This window comes from Microcaecilia unicolor, chromosome 4 (genome assembly GCF_901765095.1).
Source record: "Microcaecilia unicolor chromosome 4, aMicUni1.1, whole genome shotgun sequence".
Taxonomy (NCBI): Eukaryota; Metazoa; Chordata; class Amphibia; order Gymnophiona; family Siphonopidae; genus Microcaecilia; species Microcaecilia unicolor.
This window is the reverse complement of record NC_044034.1, coordinates 141,039,064-141,066,407: the sequence shown is the minus strand read 5'-3', so window position 1 is coordinate 141,066,407 and position 27,344 is coordinate 141,039,064. Positions and strand designations below refer to the sequence as shown.

At 43.0% G+C, this 27,344-nt stretch overlaps 1 protein-coding gene across 3 annotated transcripts in view; it reads left to right on the top strand.

Annotated features, from left to right (window-relative positions):
• Positions 1-27,344, top strand: part of ELP4 (elongator acetyltransferase complex subunit 4) — a 335,577-nt gene that overhangs the window by 196,194 nt on the left and 112,039 nt on the right. For all 3 annotated transcript variants that reach the window (XM_030200666.1, XM_030200665.1, XM_030200667.1), the window contains exons 8-9: positions 12,172-12,280; positions 14,295-14,401. In XM_030200666.1, coding sequence (XP_030056526.1) covers positions 12,172-12,280; positions 14,295-14,401 — 216 coding nt within the window. The remainder of the gene's footprint in view (positions 1-12,171; positions 12,281-14,294; positions 14,402-27,344) is intronic.

Sequence of the window (27,344 nt, the reverse complement as noted above, 5' to 3'; positions counted from 1 at the left end):
TCCTTCTCTTGTCGGCTCCTGTACCAGCTGCTCCATAAAGCAGCCCTTGATTTTGTCAAGGAATTTTACCTCCCTAGCATAGTCCATAGGGATTCCAAGATGTATCTTGTTTTATACAGAATTTTCAATCTATTTGATTCAAGGCTCTCCTTAACATACAATGCTACCCCTCCACCAATTCGATCCACCCTATCACTACAATATAATTTGTACTCTGTTATGACAGTGTCCCACTGGTTATCCTCCTTCCACCAGGTCTCAGAGATGCCTATTATATCTAATTTTCTCCGAGGACAAGCAGGCTGCTTGTTCTCACTGATGGGTTGACGTCCTCGGCAGCCCCCTCCATCGGAAAGTTTACTAGCAAAGGCCTTTGCTAGTCCTCGCGCGCCCATGCGCACCGCGCATGCGCGGCCGTCTTCCCGCCCGAAACCGGCTCGAGCCGGCCAGTCTTCTTTCGTCCGCGCTCGGTACGGTCGTGTTACGCCGTTCGTGCCCTAGAGAGTCGACCTCGCGCGTCCTTTTCGACGTGTTTTTTGCTGTTTTTTCCTTGAAAAAGTTCGGGAAGCGCTCCGGTAGTGTTCCGGAAGACCCTTTCGGGTTTTCTGCCCTTCCCGTATTTCTCAGTTTTTGCCCCGTAAGTTTTCTTTCGTTGTCGGGGTAGGCCTCTTTTGGCCTCGGTCGAGATTTTTCTCCCTCTAAATTTTGGTGCTTCAATTTTCGCCATTTCGGCTTTTGATTTCGCCGGCGTGATTTTTCCGCCCATGACATCGAAGCCTTCCAGCGGCTTCAAGAAGTGCACCCAGTGTGCCCGGGTAATCTCGCTCACTGATAGGCACTCTGCGTGTCTTCAGTGTCTAGGGGCCCAGCACCGCCCTCAGAACTGCAGTCTGTGTTCCCTGTTACAAAGGCGGACTCAGGTAGCGAGATTAGCCCAGTGGAACGTTTTGTTCTCGGGCTCTTCGTCGGCATCGGCACCGGAGGCATCGAGTGCATCGACGTCGTCAGCGTCCGGACCATCTTCCTTGGCTGCCGCTTCATCGACTGCATCGAGGCATCGAACCTCTGCATCGGCGCCAAGGCATCGGGCGACTGCATCGACGTCGGTGGTACCGAGACTTCGTCTGCTGATGTCGTCGGACGGAGGTGCATCGTCAGGAGTGCAGGTGAGGGCTGTCCATTCCCCTGCTGGTGGCGGTGAGCCTTCGGGTGGGTCTCCTCCTACCCTGAGGGCTCCTGCGGTACAGCCCCCCCGGGATCGACCCTCTTCGGTCTCGGCCCCGAGGAAGCGACGGATGGATTCTACGTCCTCCTCGTCGGTGCCGGGGAGCTCCGGTGACATGCTTCGGAAGAAGTCGAAGAAGCATCGACACCGGTCTCCTCCCCATGTCGGCACCGAGAGCTCTGGGTCGCCGAGGGATTCGGCACCCAGCAGGCATCGGCACCGAGAGGACCGCTCACCCTCTGTTCAGGAGGTGTCGATGCGCTCCACTCTGGACAGCCCGGAACAGCCTCCTCGCCCGGAACAGGTTCTGACGTCGACGCCTGCATCGACCTCTCAGCCTTTCTCTGCAGCCGCTCTAAACGAGAGCCTCCGGGCCGTTCTCCCAGAGATTCTGGGAGAGCTGTTGCGCCCTACCCCTCCGGTACCGGCGGTGCTTGCGCCTCCGGTACCGTCGAGCGTGGCGCCGGTTGGCCCATCGCCCGGGTTGAGGTCCCCGACGTCGGTACCGCGTGCGGTACCGACAGCGGCCACCTCCCAGGAAGGCTCCCCGACTACGTCGGCGGAGGGAGCTTCGCCGATGCGGGCGAGGGAGTCTACCTCTCGACGCCCCCACCGTGGACGGGGTTCCACCGAGTCGAGTAGGGCGAGGTTGCAGACGCAGGTTCGTGAACTTGTGTCTGACACCGAGGGTGAGGCCTCGTGGGAGGAAGAGGAGGACCCCAGATATTTCTCTGACGAGGAGTCTGAGGGTCTTCCTTCTGATCCCACTCCCTCTCCTGAGAGACAGCTTTCTCCTCCCGAGAGTCTGTCTTTTGCTTCCTTTGTCCGGGAGATGTCTACGGCCATCCCCTTCCCGGTGGTTGTGGAGGACGAGCCCAGGGCTGAAATGTTTGAGCTCCTGGACTATCCTTCTCCACCTAAGGAAGCGTCCACTGTTCCCTTGCACCATGTCCTAAAAAAGACATTGCTTGCGAACTGGACCAAGCCACTAAGTAATCCCCACATTCCCAAGAAGATTGAGTCCCAGTACCGGATCCATGGGGACCCAGAGCTGATGCGCACTCAGTTGCCTCATGACTCTGGAGTTGTGGATCTGGCCCTAAAGAAGGCTAAGAGTTCTAGGGAGCATGCTTCGGCGCCCCCGGGCAAAGACCCTAGAACCTTAGACTCCTTTGGGAGGAAGGCCTACCATTCTTCTATGCTCGTGGCCAAGATCCAGTCTTACCAGCTCTACACGAGCATACACATGCGGAACAATGTGCGGCAGTTGGCGGGCTTGGTAGATGCTCTTCCCCCTGAGCAAGCCAAGCCTTTTCAGGAGGTGGTCAGGCAGCTGAAGGCGTGCAGAAAATTCCTGGCCAGAGGAGTTTATGACACTTTTGATGTTGCATCCAGGGCCGCTGCTCAAGGTGTGGTGATGCGCAGGCTCTCATGGCTGCGTGCCGCCGACCTGGAGAATAGACTCCAGCAGCGGATTGCGGACTCGCCTTGCCGTGCGGACAACATTTTTGGAGAAAAAGTCGAGCAGGTGGTAGAGTCTCTCCACCAGCGGGACACCGCATTCGACAAGTTCTCCCGCCGGCAGCCTTCAGCCTCTACCTCTACAGGTAGACGATTTTTCGGGGGAAGGAAGACTAGTCCCTATGCTTCTGGTAAGCGTAGGTACAATCCTCCTTCCCGACAGCCTGCGGCCCAGGCTAAGCCCCAGCGCGCTCGCTCTCGTCAGCAGCGTGCGCCTCAGCAAGGCCCCGCGGCTCCCCAGCAAAAGCAAGGGGCGAGCTTTTGACTGGCTCCAGCAGAGCATAGCCGACATCCAAGTGTCAGTGCCGGGCGACCTGCCGGTCGGGGGGAGGTTGAAAGCTTTTCACCAAAGGTGGCCTCTCATAACCTCCGATCAGTGGGTTCTCCAAATAGTCCGGCAGGGATACACCCTCAATTTGGCCTCAAAACCTCCAAATTGTCCACCGGGAGCTCAGTCTTACAGCTTCCAGCACAAGCAGGTACTTGCAGAGGAACTCTCCGCCCTTCTCAGCGCCAATGCGGTCGAGCCCGTGCCATCCGGGCAAGAAGGGCTGGGATTCTATTCCAGGTACTTCCTTGTGGAAAAGAAAACAGGGGGGATGCGTCCCATCCTAGACCTAAGGGCCCTGAACAAATATCTCGTAAAAGAAAAGTTCAGGATGCTTTCCCTGGGCACCCTTCTCCCCATGATTCAGCAAAACGATTGGCTATGCTCTCTGGACTTGAAGGATGCCTACACACACATCCCGATACTGCCAGCTCACAGACAGTATCTGCGATTTCAGTTGGGCACACGCCACTTCCAGTACTGTGTGCTACCCTTTGGGCTCGCCTCTGCGCCCAGGGTGTTCACAAAGTGCCTAGCTGTGGTAGCAGCGGCACTTCGCAGGCTGGGGGTGCACGTGTTCCCATATCTCGACGATTGGCTGGTGAAGAACACATCCGAGGCAGGAGCCCTGCAGTCCATGCAGATGACTATTCGCCTCCTGGAGCTACTGGGGTTTGTGATAAATTACCCAAAGTCCCATCTTCTCCCAGTGCAGAAACTCGAATTCATAGGAGCCCTGCTGGATTCTCGGACAGCTCGCGCCTATCTTCCAGAGGCGAGAGCCAACAACTTGTTGTCCCTCGTCTCGCGGGTGCGTGCGTCCCAGCAGATCACAGCTCGGCAGATGTTGAGATTGCTGGGCCACATGGCCTCCACAGTTCATGTGACTCCCATGGCCCGCCTCCACATGAGATCTGCTCAATGGACCCTAGCCTCCCAGTGGTATCAGGCCGCTGGGGGTCTAGAGGACGTGATCCACTTGTCCACGAGTTTTCTCAAATCCCTGTATTGGTGGACGATTTGCTCCAATTTGACTCTGGGACGTCCCTTCCAAATTCCTCAGCCACAAAAAGTGCTGACCACGGATGCGTCTCTCCTGGGATGGGGAGCTCATGTCGATGGGCTTCACACCCAAGGAAGTTGGTCCCTCCAAGAACGCGATCTACAGATCAATCTTCTGGAGTTGCGAGCGATCTGGAACGCTCTGAAGGCTTTCAGAGATCGGCTGTCCCACCAAATTATCCAAATTCAGACAGACAACCAGGTTGCCATGTACTATGTCAACAAGCAGGGGGGCACCGGATCTCGCCCCCTGTGTCAGGAAGCCGTCAGCATGTGGCTCTGGGCCCGCCGTCTCGGCATGGTGCTCCAAGCCACATATCTGGCAGGCGTAAACAACAGTCTGGCCGACAGACTGAGCCGGATTATGCAACCTCACGAGTGGTCGCTCAACTCCAGAGTGGTGCGCCAGATCTTTCAAGCGTGGGGCACCCCCTTGGTGGATCTCTTCGCATCTCGAGTGAACCACAAAGTCCCTCAGTTCTGTTCCAGGCTTCAGGCCCCCGGCAGACTAGCATCGGATGCCTTCCTCCTGGATTGGGGGGAGGGCCTGCTGTATGCTTATCCTCCCATCCCTCTGGTGGGGAGGACTTTGTTGAAACTCAAGCAAGACCGAGGCACCATGATTCTGATTGCTCCTTTTTGGCCGCGTCAGATCTGGTTCCCCCTTCTTCTGGAGTTATCCTCCGAAGAACCGTGGAGATTGGAGTGTTTTCCGACCCTCATCACACAGGACGAGGGGGCGCTTCTGCATCCCAACCTCCAGTCTCTGGCTCTCACGGCCTGGATGTTGAGGGCGTAGACTTTGCCTCTTTGGGTCTGTCAGAGGGTGTCTCCCGCATCTTGCTTGCTTCCAGGAAAGACTCCACTAAGAGAAGTTACTTCTTCCATTGGAGGAGGTTTGCCGTCTGGTGTGACAGCAAGGCCCTAGATCCTCGCTCTTGTCCTACACAGACCCTGCTTGAATACCTTCTGCACTTGTCTGAGTCTGGTCTCAAGACCAACTCTGTAAGGGTTCACCTTAGTGCAATCAGTGCATACCATTACCGTGTGGAAGGTAAGCCGATCTCGGGACAGCCTTTAGTTGTTCGCTTCATGAGAGGTTTGCTTTTGTCAAAGCCCCCTGTCAAGCCTCCTACAGTGTCATGGGATCTCAATGTCGTTCTCACCCAGCTGATGAAACCTCCTTTTGAGCCACTGAATTCCTGCCATCTGAAGTACTTGACCTGGAAGGTCATTTTCTTGGTGGCAGTTACTTCAGCTCGTAGAGTCAGTAAGCTTCAGGCCCTGGTAGCCCAGGCCCCGTACACCAAATTTCATCATAACAGAGTAGTCCTCCGCACTCACCCTAAGTTCCTGCCGAAGGTTGTGTCGGAGTTCCATCTGAACCAGTCAATTGTCTTGCCAACATTTTTTCCCCGTCCTCATTCCTGCCCTGCTGAACGTCAGCTGCACACATTGGACTGCAAGAGAGCATTGGCCTTCTACCTGGAGCGGACACAGCCCAACAGACAGTCCGCCCAATTGTTTGTTTCTTTTGACCCCAATAGGAGGGGAGTGGCTGTAGGGAAACGCACCATATCCAATTGGCTAGCAGATTGCATTTCCTTCACTTACGCCCAGGCGGGGCTGGCTCTTGAGGGTCATGTCACGGCTCATAATGTTAGAGCCATGGCTGCGTCGGTAGCCCACTTGAAGTCAGCCTCCATTGAAGAAATTTGCAAAGCTGCGACGTGGTCATCTGTCCACACATTCACATCTCATTACTGCCTGCAGCAGGATACCCGACGCGACAGTCGGTTTGGGCAGTCAGTTCTTCAGAACCTGTTTGGGCTTTAGGATCCAACTCCACCCCCCCGAGGGCCCTGTTTGTTCTGTTCCAGGCTGCACTCTCAGTTAGTTGGTAAATTTTTTTAGGTCAATTTCAGTTATGTCCTCGCCGTTGCGAGGCCCAATTGACCATGGTTGTTGTTTTGAGTGAGCCTGGGGGCTAGGGATACCCCATCAGTGAGAACAAGCAGCCTGCTTGTCCTCGGAGAAAGCGAATGCTACATACCTGTAGAAGGTATTCTCCGAGGACAGCAGGCTGATTGTTCTCACAAACCCGCCCGCCTCCCCTTTGGAGTTGAGTCTTCCCTTGAAGTGTATTGTCTTGCTACATACTGGACTGGCCGGCTCGAGCCGGTTTCGGGCGGGAAGACGGCCGCGCATGCGCGGTGCGCATGGGCGCGCGAGGACTAGCAAAGGCCTTTGCTAGTAAACTTTCCGATGGAGGGGGCTGCCGAGGACGTCAACCCATCAGTGAGAACAATCAGCCTGCTGTCCTTGGAGAATACCTTCTACAGGTATGTAGCATTCGCTTTTCATTTAGTGCAATATATTCTAACTCTCCCATCTTATTTCTTAGGCTTCTAGCATTCACATATAGACATTTCAAACTATGTTTGTTGTTCATATTTACATTATGATCAGTACTTGACAGTATTAATTTGCAGTCTTTTGTCCGATTTTTATTTTTATTTAAGGACACCTGATCTACTACGGTCTCTTTTGCAACCTCACTATCGGGATACCCTATCTTCCCTGTTTTGGTGATATCTTTGAAAGATACCTTATCCTGAACCATGCGGTTTTGAGCGGCTGTCGGCCTTCCCCCAGTTTCTAGTTTAAAAGCTGCTCTATATCCTTTTTAAATGCTGATGCCAGCAGCCTGGGCCCACCCTAGTTAAGGTGGAGCCCATCCTTTCGGAATAGGCTCCCCCTTCCCCAGAATGTTGCCCAGTTCCTAACAAATCTAAAACCCTCCTTCCTGCACCATCGTCTCATCCACACATTGAGACTCCAGAGCTCTGCCTGTCTCTTGGGCCTTGCTTGTGAAATGGGTAGCACTTCATAAAATGCTACCCTAGAGGTTCTGGAGTCTTTAAAGTATTCAGTTGCACACTGTATAAGTCAGCTATTGAGTCAGCCTACATTCTTCCGAAGAAAGAGATTCCACGTTTATTGTGATTTGTTATACTGCCCATTGGTAAATTTAGAAATTTAGATTCCACTCCACCAGGTTTTAGGCATGTCTTGGGCTGAACCGAGGGCTGTTGTCCCCCAAGACATTTGCAGGGCCAAAACGTAGTTTTTTCTACATTCTTTTGTTAAACATTACAAGCTTGATGCTTGGGCTAAGCAGAACAATGCACTTGGTGTAAGGATGGTCTTGGAAGTTGTGTCGTCTTCTTACCCTGTGGGACAGAAGCGCTGATACATCTCATAGGTCTAGACTGGTCTAGCAGAATGATATGGAAGATGAAATTTATTCTTACCTATTAATTTCTTTTTTTTGAGTGCTGCTACACCAGTCCAGGACCCCCTCCCCCCAAGACTGAGAGATTTGGTAGATTCCTGGGTCCTAGTTCTGCCACCTGTCTGTAGTCAGTTCTGCAGAGTTGGCCTTAAGAAATAAGCAGTGGATTTTCCCAAGGCTATCTTATTAAGAGCTTATGAGCTTTTCTTTTAGGAAATTATCCATAGCTTTTTCAAACTCCACTAAGCTAACTGCTTTTACCACATTTGCTGGCAACGAATTCCAAAGTTTAATTACATGTTGAATAAAGAAATATTGTCTACTATTTGTTTTAAATTCAGGACTCAGTAACTTTATTGCACGCCCCTTAGTCCTTGTATTTTTGGAAACAGTAAACAATCAATTCACATCTACTTGTTCCACTCCACTTAGTATTTTATAGACCTCTATCATATGTTTGTTTATGTTTTATTTATTTATTTACTGCATTTGTATCCCACATTTTCCCACCAATTTGCAGGCTCAATGTGGCTTACATTATGCCGTAATGGCGATTGCCAATTCCAGAAGAGAAATTCAGAATATTATTGCATTTAAGGTACAGAAAGTATAAAATAAGTTAGAAGTAAATATATATCGAAAACATTTCAGGAATAAGAGAACAAGGATAGAAATAACATTCGATAATAACTTTGTGAATATAATAAACAAATAACAAGAAATCGCTGAAAAAGTTTTCTGGTAAAAGTTTGATGTTATTTATTTATTTATTTATTACTGCATTTCTATCCCACATTTTCCCACCAATTTTGTTTATTTACATGCTTGATATATCTCCCCTCAGTCATCTCTTCTCCAAGCTGAAGAGCCCTAGCCTCTTTAGCTAGAAACTAGCAACATTTTGGGGAAGGCAGAGCCTACTCCTAAAGGATGGGCTTCACCTTAACCAGGGTGGAAACAGACTACAAGGTTGAAAGAGGAAACAGAACATCTTTTAAACTAGATATTGGAGGAAAGCTGACAGTCGCTCAGGAGTACATGTAGGATATTTTCATAAGATACTGGCAAAATGCTGAAGATAGACTATCCCAATAGAGATGTTGTGGTAAAGGCTGAAGTAGCCAAGAGCTGGTAAATAAAGAACAGGCAGATATAAATGATTATGATTATACTCATCCACTGTTAAGCAAAGTTTTAAATACAAACTAAAAAAAATCAAACATACTCTAAACGTTCTACATGCAACTACCAGAAGTCTTAAAAGAATGATTGGAGACTTAGTATGTATAACATTAAAAGAAGATGTACACATAATAGGCATCTCAGTGACCCAGTTAAAGGAGAGCAACCAAAGGGACACTGTGATACCAGGGTACAATTAATATCAAAATGATATTATGGATAGCATAAATAGGGTAAAAGTCTTGCAGGAAACAAAATGCAATGAGTGGAGGAGTGGCCTAGTGGTTAGAACACCGGTCTTGAAATCCAGAGATGGCCGGTTCAAATCCCACTGCTGCTCCTTGTGATCAAGTCACGTAATCCTCCATTGCCTCAGGTACAAACTTAGATTGTGAGCCCTCCTGGGCCAGAGAAATGTCCAGTATACATGAATGTAACTCACCTTGAAAAAGGTGTGAGCAAAATCCAAATAAATAAATGCAGAATTTTCACAGATAGAAATTCCATGTGTGATACGAAAGAGTGTAGTGGTAAGGATTCACTACTGGCCAGGATGAAGAGACAAACAGTGATGAACTAACAAAAATTAGGAAGGCTGGCAAATGTGATAACACACTAATGAGAGATTTCAATTACCAGGATTAAAAAATGAGAAAGAGTTGTAACCATACTCACAAAAACCAAAATACACAGTTCACAATATGTAGTGGAAGGTTGCCAAGTGTCCAAATTACAAAATGGAAACCGTATAAGAAAATGTGGAACATGGAGAAAGAAAAAGTGTTTTAAATCTTCTAAAAGTCTATTAAACATGGTTTTAGCCTTTTATTTATCATTGGTCAGACAAAAACTCCGTGATCCAAAATATTGAAAAATTGAAATGATCACATCTTTATTGAAGATGTCAATTAACAAACTTAGGGGCTTTTTTACAAAAGTACAAAAAGCACTTAGGGGATCTTTTACTAAGCCACGGTAGCACTTTTAGGGCGCGGCAGAAATCAGCTAGGGGTGAACGCCAGTATGCCCATAGGAATATAATGGGTGTTTCGGCATTTAAAGGGCCCCCTCAGTGCACCTTCCAACACAATAGAAGAGAAAATGTTAGGATCCTGACCTCAAAATACCCCCATTACCTTAAGCTGCACAAAAAATATTTTCAGAAATGTAGGATCTGATATGAAGAGTAACACTGGTGATACTGCTTGGCAATAGGGATTATAATGTGATCTAATTTGTCATAATCACTAGGAAGAGGACATTGAAGAGAACTACTGCTGTAGCACTTAATGCCAGATGAAATTTAATGTGGATGAGTGCATAAGGAAAAATAATCTCAACTACTGGTACCAAATGCTGGATTCTGAGTTAGGAGTTGCCTTCTAAGAAAATGGTTTTAGAGTAATTATGGACCATACATTTGAAAATTTCTGCCAAATGTGCCACATCTGCCCAAAAGGTAAATGGGGATTATTTAAAAAGGGGATACAGAACAAAACTAAGAATATCATTATGCCTCTGTATAAGTTCCTGGTACAAATGTGCCTTGAATTCTTCTGTGTGCAGATGTGGTTGCCTCATCTCAAAAATGATATAGCAGAACTAAAAAAGGTTCAGAGAAAGGTGACATAAGAACATAAGAATAGCCATATTGGGTCAGACCAATGGTCCCATCTAGCCCAGTATCCTGCTTCCAACAGTGGTCAATCCAGGTCACAAGTACCTGGCAGAAACCCAATTAATGCAACATTCCATTCTATCAATCCTTGGGCAAGCAGTGGCTTCCCCCACGTCCATCTCAATAACAGACTATGAACTTTTCCTCCAGGAACTTATCCAAACCTTTATTTAAACCCAGATACGCTAACCGCCATTACCACATCCTCCAGTAATGAATTCCAGAGCTTAAGTATTCTTTGAGTGAAAAAATATTTCCTCCTATTTGTTTAAAAGTATTTCCATGTCCCCTGGTCTCTGTACTTTTTGAAAGAGTGAAAAATCAATTCAATTTTACCATTCTACTCCACTCAAGATTTTATAGACCTCAGTCATATCCCTCCTCAGCTGTCTCTTCTCCAGGCTGAAGAGACCTAGGACCTCTTTAGCCTTTATCATTTTGGTCACTCTTCTTTTTACCTTTTATAATTCCACTATATCTTTTTTGAGATACGGTGACCAGACTTGAACACAGTACTCAAGATGAAATTGCACCATAGAATGATACAGAGGCATTATAATATTCTTGGTCTTATTTTGCATCCTTTTCCTAATAATTCCTAGTATCCTGTTTGCTTTTTTGGCCACCACCACACATTGGGAGATGGAACCCCTTCCTTATGAAGAATCAAATTGGAGAAAAGATAACCTAGAATAGATGTTAATGGAAGTGTAATAAAATCGTGAGTGGAGTGGAATGATTAATTGGTGGGCGGGATTGTTATTTTCTAAAACAAGAAGATATATTATGAAACTAACAATCCATACACTAAAAATAAGTCTTAGAAAGTATTTTTACATGTAATGCACAATTAAGCTATAGAATATGTTGCTCCTGGAGGAAAAGTCCATAAAAAATATTTGGCAGGTAGGCTAGGGGAAGCCATCACTTATTCTTGGTAATGACTAATGAGAAATACATCTATATTTTGGGGGGTTTCCAGGAGACCTGGACTATTGGAGAGAGGATGGTCGGCTAAATAGACCTTGGTCTAACTCAGCTTGGCTGATCTTGCGGTACATGAATAGCAGACGTTGCAGTGGTCATTTCCTGGCATGTCACATGTTGTTTCTTCTGACTGTGCCATACAATCATATCTTGGCACAAAAAGTACAAGTTCTGTTTTAATTCTAACATGTGCTAAGCAGGATATGAGAACAGCAAACGTTATTTTGTTTTATGTTGTACAGTGTGTATTAATGCATTTGGTGCCCAAGTCTTATATGCATATCAATTCATCTCTGCTTTCTATCCCTACTTTCTCTCCTACTGGATTATGAAAACCTGGGGCTACCCCTCTACCTGCTTATTTTTGTGTTACCCCTTGGTTGACTTTGAGGCCCTTATCTCCCTTCTCTTATATAGTGTACAACTGTGTTCATTGTGATGGTCTAATCCATATATAGAGATTATTTCATGAGAATGACTTTAGAAATATTTACAGTACCTTTACAAAGTTTTATATTCCTGTAATTATCACTTTATTGATTTTGAAAAGGGTAAAAACTGATATAATGAATATGATAAGGATGCAGTGTGTTCACTTTTATCCACAGTGAATATAAAAATCATAATTGTGTAGTACAGCGGTTTCCAAACCTGGTCCTGGAGGCACCCCAGCCAGTCAGGTTTTCTGAATATCCATAATAAATATTCATGAGAGAGATTTGCATGCAGGTTTGAGAACTACTGGTGTAGGGGACTAGATAGTTCCCTTCAGTGTAGATCATCAGTTTTAAATTATTGCCAGATTAGTCTCTGAGAAGATAATAACATATTCTGTCAACATTAATCATCTTTTTCATCACTTAAGATGTGTATTTTGTTTCCTTGTTTTACAGAACAAAGCAATTCTATCCCGTGTAAGAAACTTATCTGATACAGTGGTTGGTCTTGAATCATTCATTGGCTCTGCGAGAGAAACCAATGCATTGTACAAAGATTACCATGGTAAATTCTTAAAATTCAAAAAGATTGCCCTTTCTGTTTATACTACATTTAGCAGCTGACCCTCCTGGTGGAGTAGCTCAGTGCCACCAAATAACATTTGATTTAATTTTTAAATAGCTCTCTCAAATGTTTGTTCTTGGTAACAAGTCTTGGTAAGGCAGTTTCTCAAAGTGCATTAAGGCTGCAAAGGAAACATGTCAATTCCTTACATGTTGTCAAGCCATATTATTGCAGCATGGCTCAATCAGATATACATCTCAACAGGCAGGCTATGGGGAAATTCATACAGAGGAGGCTTAGAAACCATATAATCAGTGAGCTGAGGTTCTCATCAAATCAATAGTTTTGAATTGCCAGATTTTAAACCCCAAAATATGAATATATAATACATTTGAGTGAATGAAGTGTAAACTAATGGAAATATTGAGAGCATTGAGTAGGAAATCAGTGTAGCTAATGCATTACTGGAGGCTGTGAGTTGTCATAAATTACTTTTGTTATTACTGTGAGACTGCTGTACTTCTATATGAACCCAGTTCAAAGACTGAGCTGCTTTTCAAGACTGCTGCAAACACATAAACCTGTACATGTATGCACATTTTATAAGGAAGATAATGAAGTCACATGATAGCCTGTTGTACATTGCATAGTAATAATTTCAAAAGCTAAAGCATTGTGTGCAACTCAAAGTTATAAGTGAAAGGAACCCTGTGATGCAGATCATGTTTCTCAGTAAGTCACATCTGAGAAGTCTGATGAGCTTTCTGCATATACCTTGAACTGTAGAGGAAAGGAAAGCAAACCAAGTCATTCAACCTGGACATTAGCAATCATTTTCTTTCTTTCTTTCTTTCTTTCTTTCTTTCTTTCTTTCTTTCTTTCTTTCTCTAAACTGGTGGATAGACATTTCTTACTGAATCCTGCTTTAATTTTCAATTTTGTTGATACTGTTGTCAATAAAGAAAAGATATGTGTTGTGATCATATTTATTTATTTGTTACATTTGTAGCCCACATTTGCCCGCATGTAGTAGGCTCAATGTGGTTTACAAAGTTCCGGAGAGGTGAGAATGATACCTAGTAGTAATACAATAGTAGTACAGAGAAGTGTTACAATACAAAGTAGTTGTACAGTTACATTACATTTTGCTCCAGGATACTCCAGTATTAGTTTTAAATTTCAGATGGAAAACTGATTCAAGTCTTTAAATGGCTGTTAAATAAATATCCAGTATTTTTTTAAAGAATTTCCTTCATTTATAGAAATGCCATTTTATGGGGCTTGCTTTAAATGGTGTGCATTTTCTAAATGACCAGTTACTGAATTCCTACTTTACTGCAATGGAAAATCAACTCTGGATTGTTCAGGCATTTTATAATCTCCATGGTCATAATCGGTTTGAGGAGTGCAGTACTGGCAGTCTATCTGTAACTCCAGTAATAGATCTGCAGACATGTTTATGTAGAGGTAGAGTGTGGGTTAATGTTTCATTCTAGAGAAGGGAAAAAAAATCCCCTGTCTGTTAAGTCATTAAGAAGGTGTGAAATGAAATCCATTTCATTAGAGCTGCTCTGGTTATCAGTAACCATAAGCCGTGTTTTGCTGGCTGCTTACTGGTGCATTTAATAAAATAAAGATCACTCCGTGGTGCCGTGGGCAGCGTGCAAGGTGATAGCCATATTTGCTTACTGTAAATACAAGAGAAAATCACACACAAAGCGGCTGTAGTTTTGACAAGTATTAAGATCCCTCTTTACATGTGTACTTCTGTACCGAAGTGCAATTAGTTTTCCTCGCACAAGGATTTCTGTTTATCTTATTCTGCTTCATTACTTAAGTATAATCGCACGGTTTGCTTCACTGCTTCTGGTAGTAAGCTCCAGTTTAAAAGGGGGAGGATGAGAGATTGTAAATATACAGCATTCTGCTGTAAGACTTTAATTTATGCGTCTTGATGGCAGTAGGGTTCTCTTTTCTGTCCCATTTATTTTATTTTATTTTCTTCTTCTATAAGGTTTGTTTCATGTATACCAGTGTCCTCGACTTAACAGTTTGCTCTGTGATGTGTCAGGTACAAAGGATCTTGCTTTCAAGTTACAAAGAAAGCAGTTCACCATTGAGGTAAGAGAGGTTACACTGCACATGGAATTCTTTGCTTTCTTGTCTGAATTTTGTGAAATGCTTTAGTTTGTTATGTCAAATTGTAAATATTCCCTCAAAGCTGACTTCACCTAATTGCTAAGGAAGTCTTGGGTTACTGAGTAGTATTTAAAGATTGTCAGCTTTAGTGGCATCTTTTTCATCTCCTGATTTTGTAACCCACCAACATTAAAAAGCTAACAAGTTCTTAGCTTTACTTCGGGTTTAAAACAAATGTGAGCTACAAACTTTATTAAAGAGATGATGACATTCCTATTTGTCAGGCCCTAAGTGAGGCAGTAAATTAAATGTTAATGACTTGCTATCACTTAGGTTAATGGGTGGTATGGTCCCTGTAATATGTGTAATGCTGACTGGGGGAGGGGGGGGCTAAGGATCCTTATCAGTATACAGAAACTATTTCCTTCACATTGCTGAGATCACCTTAGCCAAAGCATCATTGAACTCCTGTCTTTAAGGTTTTTTTTTCCCCCATGAACTTCATATGTGAACAAGTCTTGATTAAAAGGAAATAATTTAAAATATGTATATCATATATATTTGATTGAATAATGAATGTGTCTAGATCTATTAAGAAATTAGAGCTAATCTATTAATAAGTCTGAGAGGTTGAGATGGGTTTGATAGATTTTTATCTTTACAGTCTGTGCTTTGCTTTTTTTTTCCCTCCTTTTAAATAGAGACATAAAACACCCAAGCAGCTCTGACAAACCATTTTGGTTAATCTCTTTTCAAATGAAAAGCTCTTAGGCAGGCCACTTGTCTTAACTGCTTGAAACCATAAAAAGAGAGAATTGCCACCAATAAATTAGCATATTTTTTACTTCATCACAAATGATAGTCAATGTAGCTTGGCACTGCTTTGGTGTTTGGGACTTCACCCTCAAGTGACCACTTTGGCCCTTCTTTGACCCCCTGCCCTCTTTAGCTAGCCACTTGATTAGGTAAGTTCAGCATCCCCTTTCTTTTCTTTCTTCACATGTGCAAGTACCACTGTGCTATAAATCATTTAAAGGGCCCTATCAAGTGACAAATTAAGATGCCCTCCTCCCAATTAATGGTAATCAATGTCCTTAATTATCTAATCCTATTGAGAGTAGTTAATAGTTAATCGTGTGGCCAGTTTCTCAAGCAGGTCACCTCTGCATGAGTGCTAGATGTTTCTCTGCTGGGACACCCTCTTTAAAAGCCATTTAAGAGCAATTCTGTGAAGAAGACTGTTCAGAGTGGTGGCAGCTAAAATTGAATCAAGTGCTGTCATTGACCACATGTGATTTAAATGCTTGTTTTAGTAAAGCTAAAGACTATGTATTCATCTACACATATTCTAAGATTACACCCAGAAAGACTGATTTAAATGGCACAAGCTTTGTAGCTTAAAAAGTTTGTTGAACGCTATACTTTCATTAGATTTATCAATATTTTAAGATTTAATTTATTTATTGGTGCCTATATCCCACATTATCTGAAACAATATCAGCAATGTGGCTTACATATGTAAATATGAATAGTGTTACAATAAACAAAAACATAAGTATAGAAGAGTTACAGAAGTGTGGAATAAATGTGAATTCAAGTTTTTGAGTCTTCTGGTTTGTTTCTTAGGCAATGAAAATTGATTTTTGACACTTTAGTGTCATATATGGACCTGTACAGTACAGTTTTAATAAAAATGCTTAGATGTAGATTGCACTATAATTAACTTTTTTTTGTAGAATCCCAAATTTGCTACTTAGGGGAATTCTAAACCTCTTGGACAAACTACTTCTGACTTTGAATTCTGTATACAACTTCAGTAATTATTGTTCACAGAAGAAGTAGCTAAATCACCTCACAGTAAATGATCTCACAATACACGCCTTTTGACTATTTTCAATTATTTAAGGGATGAACTGTTTACAAGCAACTGAAGGGAAATGTATGATCTTAGAATTGCTTTCTATAAGAAGAGTAGGCAGCGTAAACTCAGTTTCATTGTGCCTGTGTAGGAAAGCAATGGGGTGGAGAACCCAAAATATTTGGGTTGGTAGCAATATATTTCAAATCCTTTCCTGTACACATAAAAATTAACAAATAAGGGGCACAAGCATGGTTATACAATTTGATATGTGCAGTCAGAAAATAACTGTTTGTCTAAAGTTGAACACTTTCGGAAGCATTATTTACCGAAATGATTGTTTTCGCCATCTTACACTCTATACACAATGAGAAGAAACATGGGTGCTTGGGATAAAACTACAAAAACAAAATCTCATGCAAAAATCAAAATGTAAGTAAAGCAATTATATTTCTACAAATCTGTCTGTAATCTACCCTGGGAAAACTGACCTATAGTATGAAATAAAGAAAATATATAACTTTTTTTTATTTATAAATGAACATTTATGTCCTTCAAATCCAAAAAATATTTGGTTAGTGCAGTTAATGAAATGCACACATAAAATATAAACTATAAAAAAGGAAAAAAATACCCAGCATCCCCAAATAGGCAAGACATAGGAAATGTGATTTGAACCATTCTGCCAAAACACAAAATAATCATCTTCAAGTTGAATGTCTACAAGTAGACAATTCCATAGCCGGAGGCTGGCAATGGAAGAAACACAATCCAAAGCAGCATGAACCAACCAAACAGCGAATAACCCTGTACTGAACGAACGTAACACCTGCATAGAGGATTTCAGATAAACAGGGCATTATCATGTATCACAAAAGACAACAATACCAATACTTTGAATTTTACCCACCAGACAATAGGCAGCCAATACAATGACTTCAAATGCGGTGTAATGTGATCAAAATGTCTACAATTCACTAGAAACCAAGCTGCAGAGTTTTGAATAATCTGTAAAGTGCAAATAACTTCTAGGTGGGGGGGCACCTAAATACAAATCGTTAAATCAGTCTACCTCGGCTAACGCTAGTAACTGTAAGATTGTGCAAAAGTCACTCAGTAAACTCAGTGAGAGTACGTATTTTAACTGCCTAATAACCATTCTCAGTGTGTAAAAGGAGGCTATAACTACAGACTAATCCTGCTCATTCATAGAGAGCAGATTCTATGCAGATTTGAAAGTTCCTCATCTCAGTTAACAAATACTTAGGAGGATCTTCTGAGTGAAACCCCATTACGGATTTGGAGTGCAACCTACTCAGAGCAATTCAGTTTTAGTTATCATTTAAACTTTTATTGAATTTAATACAATAAACATCTAAATATATTTCAAAATTACACAATAACCATTAACAATTTCCTTCCCCCATCCCCAGCTGAATCTGGGACATCAAGTGCTTCACCTCTGGCATATAGTCTAACAATTCAGCTTGCGCCAACCGTAGATCTCTGTGAACAGGATACAACAGCTGTATAGCATTAGCATAAAACCAAAACTTGAAATTCAACTCCGGAAGGAGCTGACCCAGTAATTTCATATAGACATTAAACAAGCTGGAAGAGCTGAACCCTGTAGCACCCCAGTCTCAGTTGGTTTCCAAGAAGACAACTCATTCCACTAATATACTCTCTGGTATTGTTTGGTAAGGAAAGAAGTGCAGCAACTGACCAGATATAACCAAGGCTTGCATATGCTTTAACAGAATATGATAAATAGTAACTAATGGTGCCACAACATCTAAAAGAAGTACAGTTACACCTGAGCTGTCATCAATAGACCATCAGTCTCAGAAATTGTGTCTGCATCTGGACCCACATTGAAAATCATCTAACAAATGGTGACCATCTAAGAAAGCAACAAGTTGATCCAGTACGACCTTCTGCAACACCTTACCCAAAAAGGGTAGTTTGAAAATAGACCTAAAATTAGCAACATTGGTGGCATCCAATGCAGGCCTCTTCAATACAGGGCATACCACTGCCCATTTTAAGTCATTAGGGAATACCCATGTGGTATAGGAGGCATTCACAATTTCCATTAACATAGGCACTAAAGCATCCTTCAAACACACCAGACAGGACAACTATCCAAAAGATATGTAGCAGCACAAAATTGGAGAGAGAATCTGTAATCTGTGTTAGAGAAACTATAAAAATAACTTGTTGAGTTATTTACTATTTTACTCTGCAATTGTTTTATTGGCTTTGCTGTACAAGTATTTTGCTTGATTTGTTTGACATAATTGCATAAATAATAAATTAAAACATATTTTCCAGAGAAGGGAAAATGGTAAAACTGGAGGACAAGAATTGAGGTTGCGGGATGGTAGCCTTAGGAGTAATGTCAGAAAATTATTTTTCACGGAGAGGGTTGTTTATGCCTGAAATGCCCTCCTGAGGAAGGTGGAGGAGAAAAAACTGTGGAGGAATTCAAAAGGCATGGTATAAACACAGAGGATCTGTAATTAGAACATGAATGGTATAAAAACAAAACTTAAAGATTGCATATGTGTTTGCATGTCAAGTGGTGTTTAGATGGCAACTCTGGCTATATCAGCTAAGGCCGGTTGTGAGCTGGCTTGTATGGTCTGAGTCCCACATATAGCAATCTAGTTTAGGATGGACTAGAGAGAGCTTCGACGGAAACTCCAGTAATTTGGAACATGAAGACTGTTCTGGGCAGACTTTTATGGACGGTGTTCCGCAAATGGCAAGATAGATTTGGATAGACTGGAATAGCCTTTGATGGCAACTCCAGTAGTTGGAACATAAGGACAGAGCTGAGCGGACTTCTACGGTCTATGTCCCAGAAACAACAAAGAAAGACCATATTCAAGTATACAATATCACATTCATTGTTGATTTAATATTGAATTGATAATAAATGTGACTGTTGGGCAGACTGGATGGACCATTAAGGTCTTTATCTGCCATCACTCATTCACTTCATTTTTTTTTTTGGGGGGGGGGGGGTGAGGGACGGCAGAGGCTGACCTGGTTTCTCAGGTGGTAAGTGCTATTCATTCCCATATGGAAGGTCCCCAGTTCAGTCTTCTACTCCTTAGTTGGGCCGGGGATGCTTCAGAAACTATTCATAGCCTATCAGAGTGAAGGAGTCATAATCAATAATCAGTGCTCGAATCTAGAGGGTGATTTTATGAAGTCAATTTGCACTTATGTGGCCTCTTATAAAATACCAGTTGACATAAAAATACATGCTTTAGTATGACTTCCTCTTATTTCAGAACTCCTCCTGAAAAGAAGGTACTTGGGACCTTTCCTATCTGTATTTCTTTGTTTCAAAGGAAAATACTTGCAATAATCCTGCCCAGATGGCTTAATTCAGCACAGTAGCGCAGTTTTATCACCTTTTGGCAAGAAAGAAAACTTTTTCAGTTGAATGCAGTTAAGCACTTTTTTAAAGTATATGAAGACAAAAGAATTTGCTAGCTGGTATGCTATCTAATACCTACTTTTTATTGCTCCAGATCTCTAACAAATCTAAACTAAGGCACAATGATATAGACCTGATAAGTACTGTATTTTAATACCTACATTTAACTGTTATAGGGCTCTATCAATTAAATTTAAACTAAGGGAAAATAATATTAGTCTATTTAAACAAGCTAATAACTGCTTTTAAAATTAAATTAAAATAGATTTTCTCAATAAATTTACAAATTCTCCTCTATCCCAAGCTGTAAGTCGCCATATCTTCCAGAAAAGTAATATTCACTTACCCAGTGAGACTTCCTCTTTTCTCAAAACTGCCATCCCCTATTAAAATCTTCCTTTCCTCAATCTGCCCCCTCTCTTCCAACTTCCCTATGCTTGATTCTCCTTCCTTCTTAACCTTGAAATCCTCAATTCACCATTTGAAAAACTACTTAATTTTAATTATGTAAAATAAAATAGCATTATTTACTATCAAAGTAATTCAAATATATGCAGGTGTGCTACAGAACTTCCACAGAATTTCAGAAACTCAGCTGCAAAAATTTTCTGTTGCTGCAGAATCTACTTCTATGGTACTGCAGGACACTGGAGCTATGGCCCCAAGTATACGAATAACTTACTGTACTAATGGAAATGCAAGCATACACATAGCTAATTTTGGCTAATAGGCTTTGCCATTCTCATGTTGACCTAGTGCAGCAAGTTAGTGATGGATGACAAGCACTCAGAAGGCTAGAGTGACTTAGGAGGCTGGCTGCTCTTGTTATATCTGATATTATTGACTGGCTAGGTCTGCATTTCTGTTACTACTACTACTACTATTTAGCATTTCTATAGCGCTACAAGGAGTACGCAGCGCTGCACAAACATAGAAGAAAGACAGTCCCTGCTCAAAGAGCTTACAATCTAATAGACAAAAAATAAATAAAGTAAGCAAATCAAATCAATTAATGTGAACGGGAAGGAAGAGAGGAGGGTAGGTGGTTACGAGAGGTGGAGGCGAGTGGTTACAAGTGGTTACGAGTAGCAATAAGTGGTTCTGTTGTTGGACACGAGCAAGAAACAATATGTAACAGTGCTGAGTATAATCTATAAAGGGGACTTTCCTGCTTATAATCGAAATAGAAAAACGCCTATATTGTGACCCAAATCGGGAGATAGACGTTTATCTCACAAAAACGAATAAAGCGGTATAATCGAAAGCCGAATTTGGACGTTTTCAACTGCACTCCGTCGCGGATGCGGACAAAGTTGATGGGGGCGTGTCGAAGGCGTGGTGAAGCCGTATCTGGGGCGTGGTTATCGGCCGATCAGAGATGGGCGCCTTTCGCCGATAATGGAAAAAAAAATATGCGTTTGTAGCGAGAATTTAGGGCACTTTTCCTGGACCCTGTTTTTCCATGAATAAGGCCCCAATAAGTGCCCTAAATGACCAAATGACCACTGGAGGGAATCGGGGATGACCTCCCCTGACTCCCCCAGTGGTCACAAACCCCCTCCCACCACAAAATATGCCGTTTCACAACTTTTTATTTTCACCCTCAAATGTCATACCCACCTCCCTGGCAGCCATATGCAGGTCACTGGAGCAGTTATTAGGGGGTGCAGTGGACTTCAGGCAGGTGGACCCAGGCCCATCCCCCCTACCTGTTACAATTGTGCTGCTTAATGCTTAGTCGTCCAACCCCCCCAAACCCACTGTACCCACATGTAGGTGCCCCCCTTCACCCCTTAGGGCTATAGTAATGGTGTAGACTTGTGGGCAGTGAGTTTTGAGGGGGATTTGGGGGGCTCAACACACAAGGGAAGGGTGCTATGCACCTGGGAGCTCTTTTACCTTTTTTTTGTTTTTGTAGAAGTGCCCCCTAAGGTGCCCGGTTGGTGTCCTGGCATGTGAGGGGGACCAGTGCACTACGAATCCTGGCCCCTCCCACGAATAAATGTCTTGGAGTTATTCGTTTTTGAGCTGGGCGCTTTCATTTTCCGTTATCGCTGAAAAACAAAAACGCCCACCTCACAAATTGTCGAATAAAACATGGACATCTATTTTTTGCGAAAATACAGTTCGGTCCGCCCCTTCACGGACCCGTTCTCGGAGATAAACGCCCATGGAGATAGACGTTTCCGTTCGATTATGCCCCTTTTTGTATGCTAGGGAGGGTTCCAGAGGTGATCCGGGAAATTACAGACCAGTGAGCCTGACGTTGGTGCTGGGCAAAATGGTAGAGACTATTATAAGGAATAAAATTACAGAGCATAGTCAAAAGCATGGATTAATGAGACAAAACCAACATGGATTTAGTGAAGGGAAATCTTGCCTCACCAATCTACTTCATTTCTTTAAAGGGGTGAACGAACATGTGGATAAAGGTGAGCCAGTTGATATTGTGTATTTGGATTTTCAAAAGGCATTTGCCAAAGTACGTCATGAAAGACTCCAGAGGAAATTGGAAAGTCATGGGATAGCAGGTAGTATTCTATTGTGGATTAAAAACTGGTTAAAAGATAGAAAACAGAGAGTAGGGTTAAATGGTCAGTTTTCTCAATGGAGAAGGGTAGATAGTGGGGTTCCACTGGGGTCTATGTTGGGACCGCTGCTTTTTAACATATTTGTAAATGATCTAGAGATGGGAATAACTAGTGAGGTAATTACATTTGATGACAATAGAAAGTTATTCAAAGTTGTTAAATCGCAAGAGGATTGTGAAAAATTGCAAGACGACTTTACAAGACTGGGATACTGGGAATCCAAATGGTAGATGATGCTTAATGTGAGCAAGTGCAAAGTGATGCATGTGGGAAAGAGGAACCTGAACTATAGCTACATGATGCAGGTTTCCACATTAGGAGTCGCCAACCAGGAAAAGGATCTAGGAGTCATCGTTGACAATACTTTGAAACACTTGGCTGAGTGTGCTGCGGCAACAAAGAAAGCAAATAGAATGTTAGGTATTATTAGGAAAGGAATGGAAAATAAAAATGAGGATGTTATAATGCCTTTGTATAACTCCACGGTGCGACTGCACATAGAATACCATGTGCAATTCTGGGCTCCACATCTCAAAAAAGATATATATATAGTGGAATTAGAAAAAGTACAGAGAGAGACAACAAAAATGATAAAGGGGATAGGACGACTTCCCTATGAGGAAAGGCTGAAGCAGCTCGGGCTCTTCAAGTTGGAGAAAAGATGGCTAAGGGAAGATATGATAGAGGTCTATAAAATACTAGGTGTCGTCGTTGATGATACATTGAAACCTTCTGCTCAGTGTGCTCCTGCTAAGAAAACAAATAGAATGTTAGGTATTATTAGGAAAGGAATGGAAAACAAAAATGAGGATGTTATAAAGCCTTTGTGTCGCTCCATGGTGTGACCGCACCTCGAATATTGTGTTCAATTCTTGTTGGCGCATCTCAAAAAAGATATAGTGGAATTAGAAAAGGTACAGAGAAGGGCAACAAAAATGATAAAGGGGATGGGACAACTTCCCTATGAGGAAAGGCTAAAGAGGCTAGGGCTCTTCAACTTGGAGAAAAGGCGGCTGAGGGGAGATCTGATAGAGGTCTATAAAATAATGAATGGAGTGGAACGGGTAGACTTGAATCACTTGTTTACTCTTTCCAAAAATACTAGGACTAGGGGGCATGCAATGAAGCTACAAAGTAGTAAATTTAAAATGAATTGGAGAAAATATTTCTTCACTCAACATGTAATTAAACTCTGGAATTTGTTTCCATAGAATGTGGTAAAAGTAGCTTAGCGGGATTTTAAAAAGGTTTCGATAACTTCCTAAAAGAAAAGTCCATAAGCCATTATTAAGATGGACTTGGGAAAATCTACTGCTTATTTCTGGGATAAGCAGCATAAAATGTATTGTACTGTTTTGGGATCTTGCCAGGTACTTGTAACCTGGATTGGCCACTGTTGTAAACAGGATACTGGGCTTGATGGACCTTTAGTCTGTCCCAGTATGGCAACACTTATGTACAGTTGTGCAAGAAGACAAACTGTCATGTGTAAGGAGTCATGTGCTGTAATGTTTAGCTGGGATATATCCTTAGATGTTGGAAAGGAATAAGTAGGTAGACTGGGCAGATATCTTTTTCTGTAGGGCTATAGTAAGGAGCCATTCACAGAGCAAGGTCACCCAAATCTGAAGCAGTAGTTCCTACTTTCTGTTCGGAGGTACTTGGTGTTTCTCAGTATACATTGTGATGAGGAAATGTGGGAAAAGAGAGGGAAGCATGCTTAAAAAGTCCAGCGATTTCCCTACTCCCCTGGAATGGAGAGAAAACCCAAATTGTCATTACCTAGGAATTCATGCTGCCAGGGTCCTTGAAAATATGAGGAGCTGGAATTAGCAGACTCTCTGGGAGGAGATACAGGCAGGAAACAAAACTCAGGAAGCTAACCAAACACACAACTTGGGGAATGCAGATGATGATCATGGGAATTGTAGTAGCAGAGATATTTTTCCTAGGTGAACAAATTAGTCATTAGCTGATTTCCAGAAAAGAGAGAAAAGGGCATGGCTGACACTGTGCACAAAGCAAGCATTATATTAGACATTTTGAGGCACAGAGGAGTAGCAGCCCTGGGAGGTGTAAAGCAGCCTGCAGATTGAAGGGGAGACTTAGGAAGAAGCTGGCCCCAGGAAGCAAGTGTTGTATACATGGAGCCAGGAAAAGCTGGCAAGGAAGCAGTCATAATATGTTTTTATATACCATATCAACTAATGCCTCAAATCAGTTTCAAAGCAAAAGTTGACATTAGCAAAATTTTGCAAAATGATTTAAAATCATTAGCCTACCTAAACAAAAACCAAAAACTGTCTGTCTATAAGATGAAATATTTCTGAAATAGCCATAATTTCAGCTTCCTTAACATTTATTTATTTATTTATTTATTGCATTTGTATCCCACATTTTCCCACCTCCTTGCAAGCTCAATGTGGCTTACAATACATCATGAATAATGGAAATACATGATAAGATAGATATTTAGTATTACAGACAGATCTTGGGTGACATGATTATGGTAAGACAAGATAGTAGTCTAACAAGCAGATATACTAAGTCTTTTCTGGATACTTGTGGAGAGATTTACATTTGTTGGTCTTTGTGGTATGCCTTGTTAAAAAGATGGGTCTTCAGTAGTTTGCGGAAGTTAGGAAGTTCATAGTTCATTTTTAAATTGCGCGGCAGCGCGTTCCAGAATTGTGTGCTCAGGTAGGAAAAGGTTGACGCATGCGTTAGTTTGTATTTTAGACCTTTGCAGTTGGAGAAGTGAAGGTTGAGGAATGTGCGGGATGATTTTTTGGCATTCCTGGGTGGTAGGTCTATCAGGTCTGACGTAGGCTGGTGCATCCCCATGAATTATTTTGAGAACTAGGGAGCATATCTTGAACATGATGTGTTCTTTGATTGGGAGCCAGTGTAGCTTTTCTCGTAGGGGTTGAGCACTTTCATATTTTGTTTTACCGAATATGAGTCTAGCTGCAGTGTTCTGTGCTGTTTGGAGTTTCTTGATTATTTGCTCTTTGCAGCCAGCGTATAGTGCGTTGCAATAGTCTAGATGGCTGAGTACCATTGATTGCACCAGGTTGTGGAAGACGGACCTTGGGAAGAAAGGTCTTACTCTTTTTAATTTCCACATTGAGTGGAACATTTTCTTGGTTGTGTTTTTCGTATGGTTCTCAAGGGTTAGGTGTCGATCAATTGTGACTCCAAGGATTTTTAAGGTGTCTGAGATTGGAAGATTCAGTTTAGTTGTGTTTATGGTGGTGAATTTGTTCGTGTTGTACTGAGAAGTGAGTATTAGGCATTGGGTTTTTTCTGCATTGAGTTTCAGCTGAAATGCATCCGCCCATGAGTACATGATTTGTAGACTTTGGTTAGACTTCGGACCGGCCCAGAAAGTTACTGATGGGTTGTGCACTCCTTCCAGCAAGTGGAGACTGAGAACTCTGACTCTTGAGAGAGAGCCAATAAGAGCCCTGACCAACTATAGCTAGATTCTATTCTCAGTCTCCAGCAGGTGGAAGGCGGTGAACCCTTTAGTTTCCTTTCCTTTCTTTTTTCCTTTTCTGTTCTGGTGTTTGTCAGTAAACTCTTAATTCAGTACTGAGAGGATTTTAGATTGTGTTCAGAGATTTGCCTGTGTTACTGGATCATTGTGTGTCTTGCCTGCTTTATGAGGCTGAGGCACGCGGGGTCTCCCTTCAACCTCGGGGAGCATCTGGTCGCTCCTTGTTTCCATCTTGTGGTCATGGATGAGATTTTTGTCATTATATGACAGGTAGAGGGACTCAGAGTCAGCGGTCTCGTTTTTTGTAGAGAACTCGGTCCTTTCGAGGGACTCGCAGAGATGCAGGAGCCTCTCCAATCCACATCCTGTCCGGCCCAATGAAGGGGTTCGGGTCCATCTTCTGATTCCTCTGGGAGCTCGCTTAACACAGTTCTATTGGAGAGGGGCCCATTTTACTTCCAATCAGTGGGTGTTAGAGGATATTCGAGACAGGTACGCTTTGGAATTTGCGCGGCGTCTTCCAGATGTTTTTCTGGAGTCTCCTTGCCATTCTCACCTTAAGATGGGCACGGTACAGGACACTCTAGAGGCTTCTCGATCTGCAGTCCATTTGTCTTGTTCCTCCTTCAGAGGTCAGGCAAGGTCATTATTCCATTTACTTCATAGTCCCAAAGAAGAAAGGTTCCTTTTGTCCCATTCTGCATCTCAAGGTGGTCAATTAGGTGCCCAAAGTCACAAGTTTTCATATGGAGACTCTTCACTTGGTGATAGTGGCGGTCAGGGCCAGAGAGCGTTTGACCACACTGTATTTAACAGATGCCATCCTCCACATTCCAATTCAGCCCATGCACCAGCGTTTCCTTCGCAGTTCTTGGCAAGCATTTTCAGTTTTGGGCTCTGCCGTTCAGGCTGCCTACAGCTCCGCGCACGTTCACCATGGTCATGGTGGTAGTTGCGGCAGCACTCAAGAAGGAAGGTATTCTAGTTTATCCTTATCTAGATGATTGGCTTATCCGCGCAAAGTTGTATAAGAGAGTGTACAGGTCACGGACAGGGTGGTTCATTTCCTTCAGTCCCTCGGTTGGGTGGTCAACTCCCTCAAAAGTCGACTGGTGCCATCTCAGACTCTGTACTACCTGAGAGTGTCCTTCAACACAGTTCAAGGTTGTGTATTCCTTCCTTCCAGCAGGATGCTCAAGTTCCAATCTCTGATTCAGGCCTTTCTGCACAGGTCTGTTCCATGTGCAAGAGATTATCTGCAGGTTGTGGGTTCCATAGCTGTTATGATAGAGGTGGTGCCTTGGGCCAGAGCACACTTGAGATTCCAGGCCTCCCTTCTGTCTTGTTGGTCGCCGCAGAAGGATTCACTGTGGGTGAGGTTCCTCCTGCGGACTCGGGAGCGAGGCATTCTTCATTGGTGGCTTTGTTTGTCCAATTTGAACAAGGGGATACCATTGGACTCGCCGTGCTGGATAGTGGTCACAATGGATGCCAGCCTCAAGGGCTGGGGAGCTCACTGTCTGGGG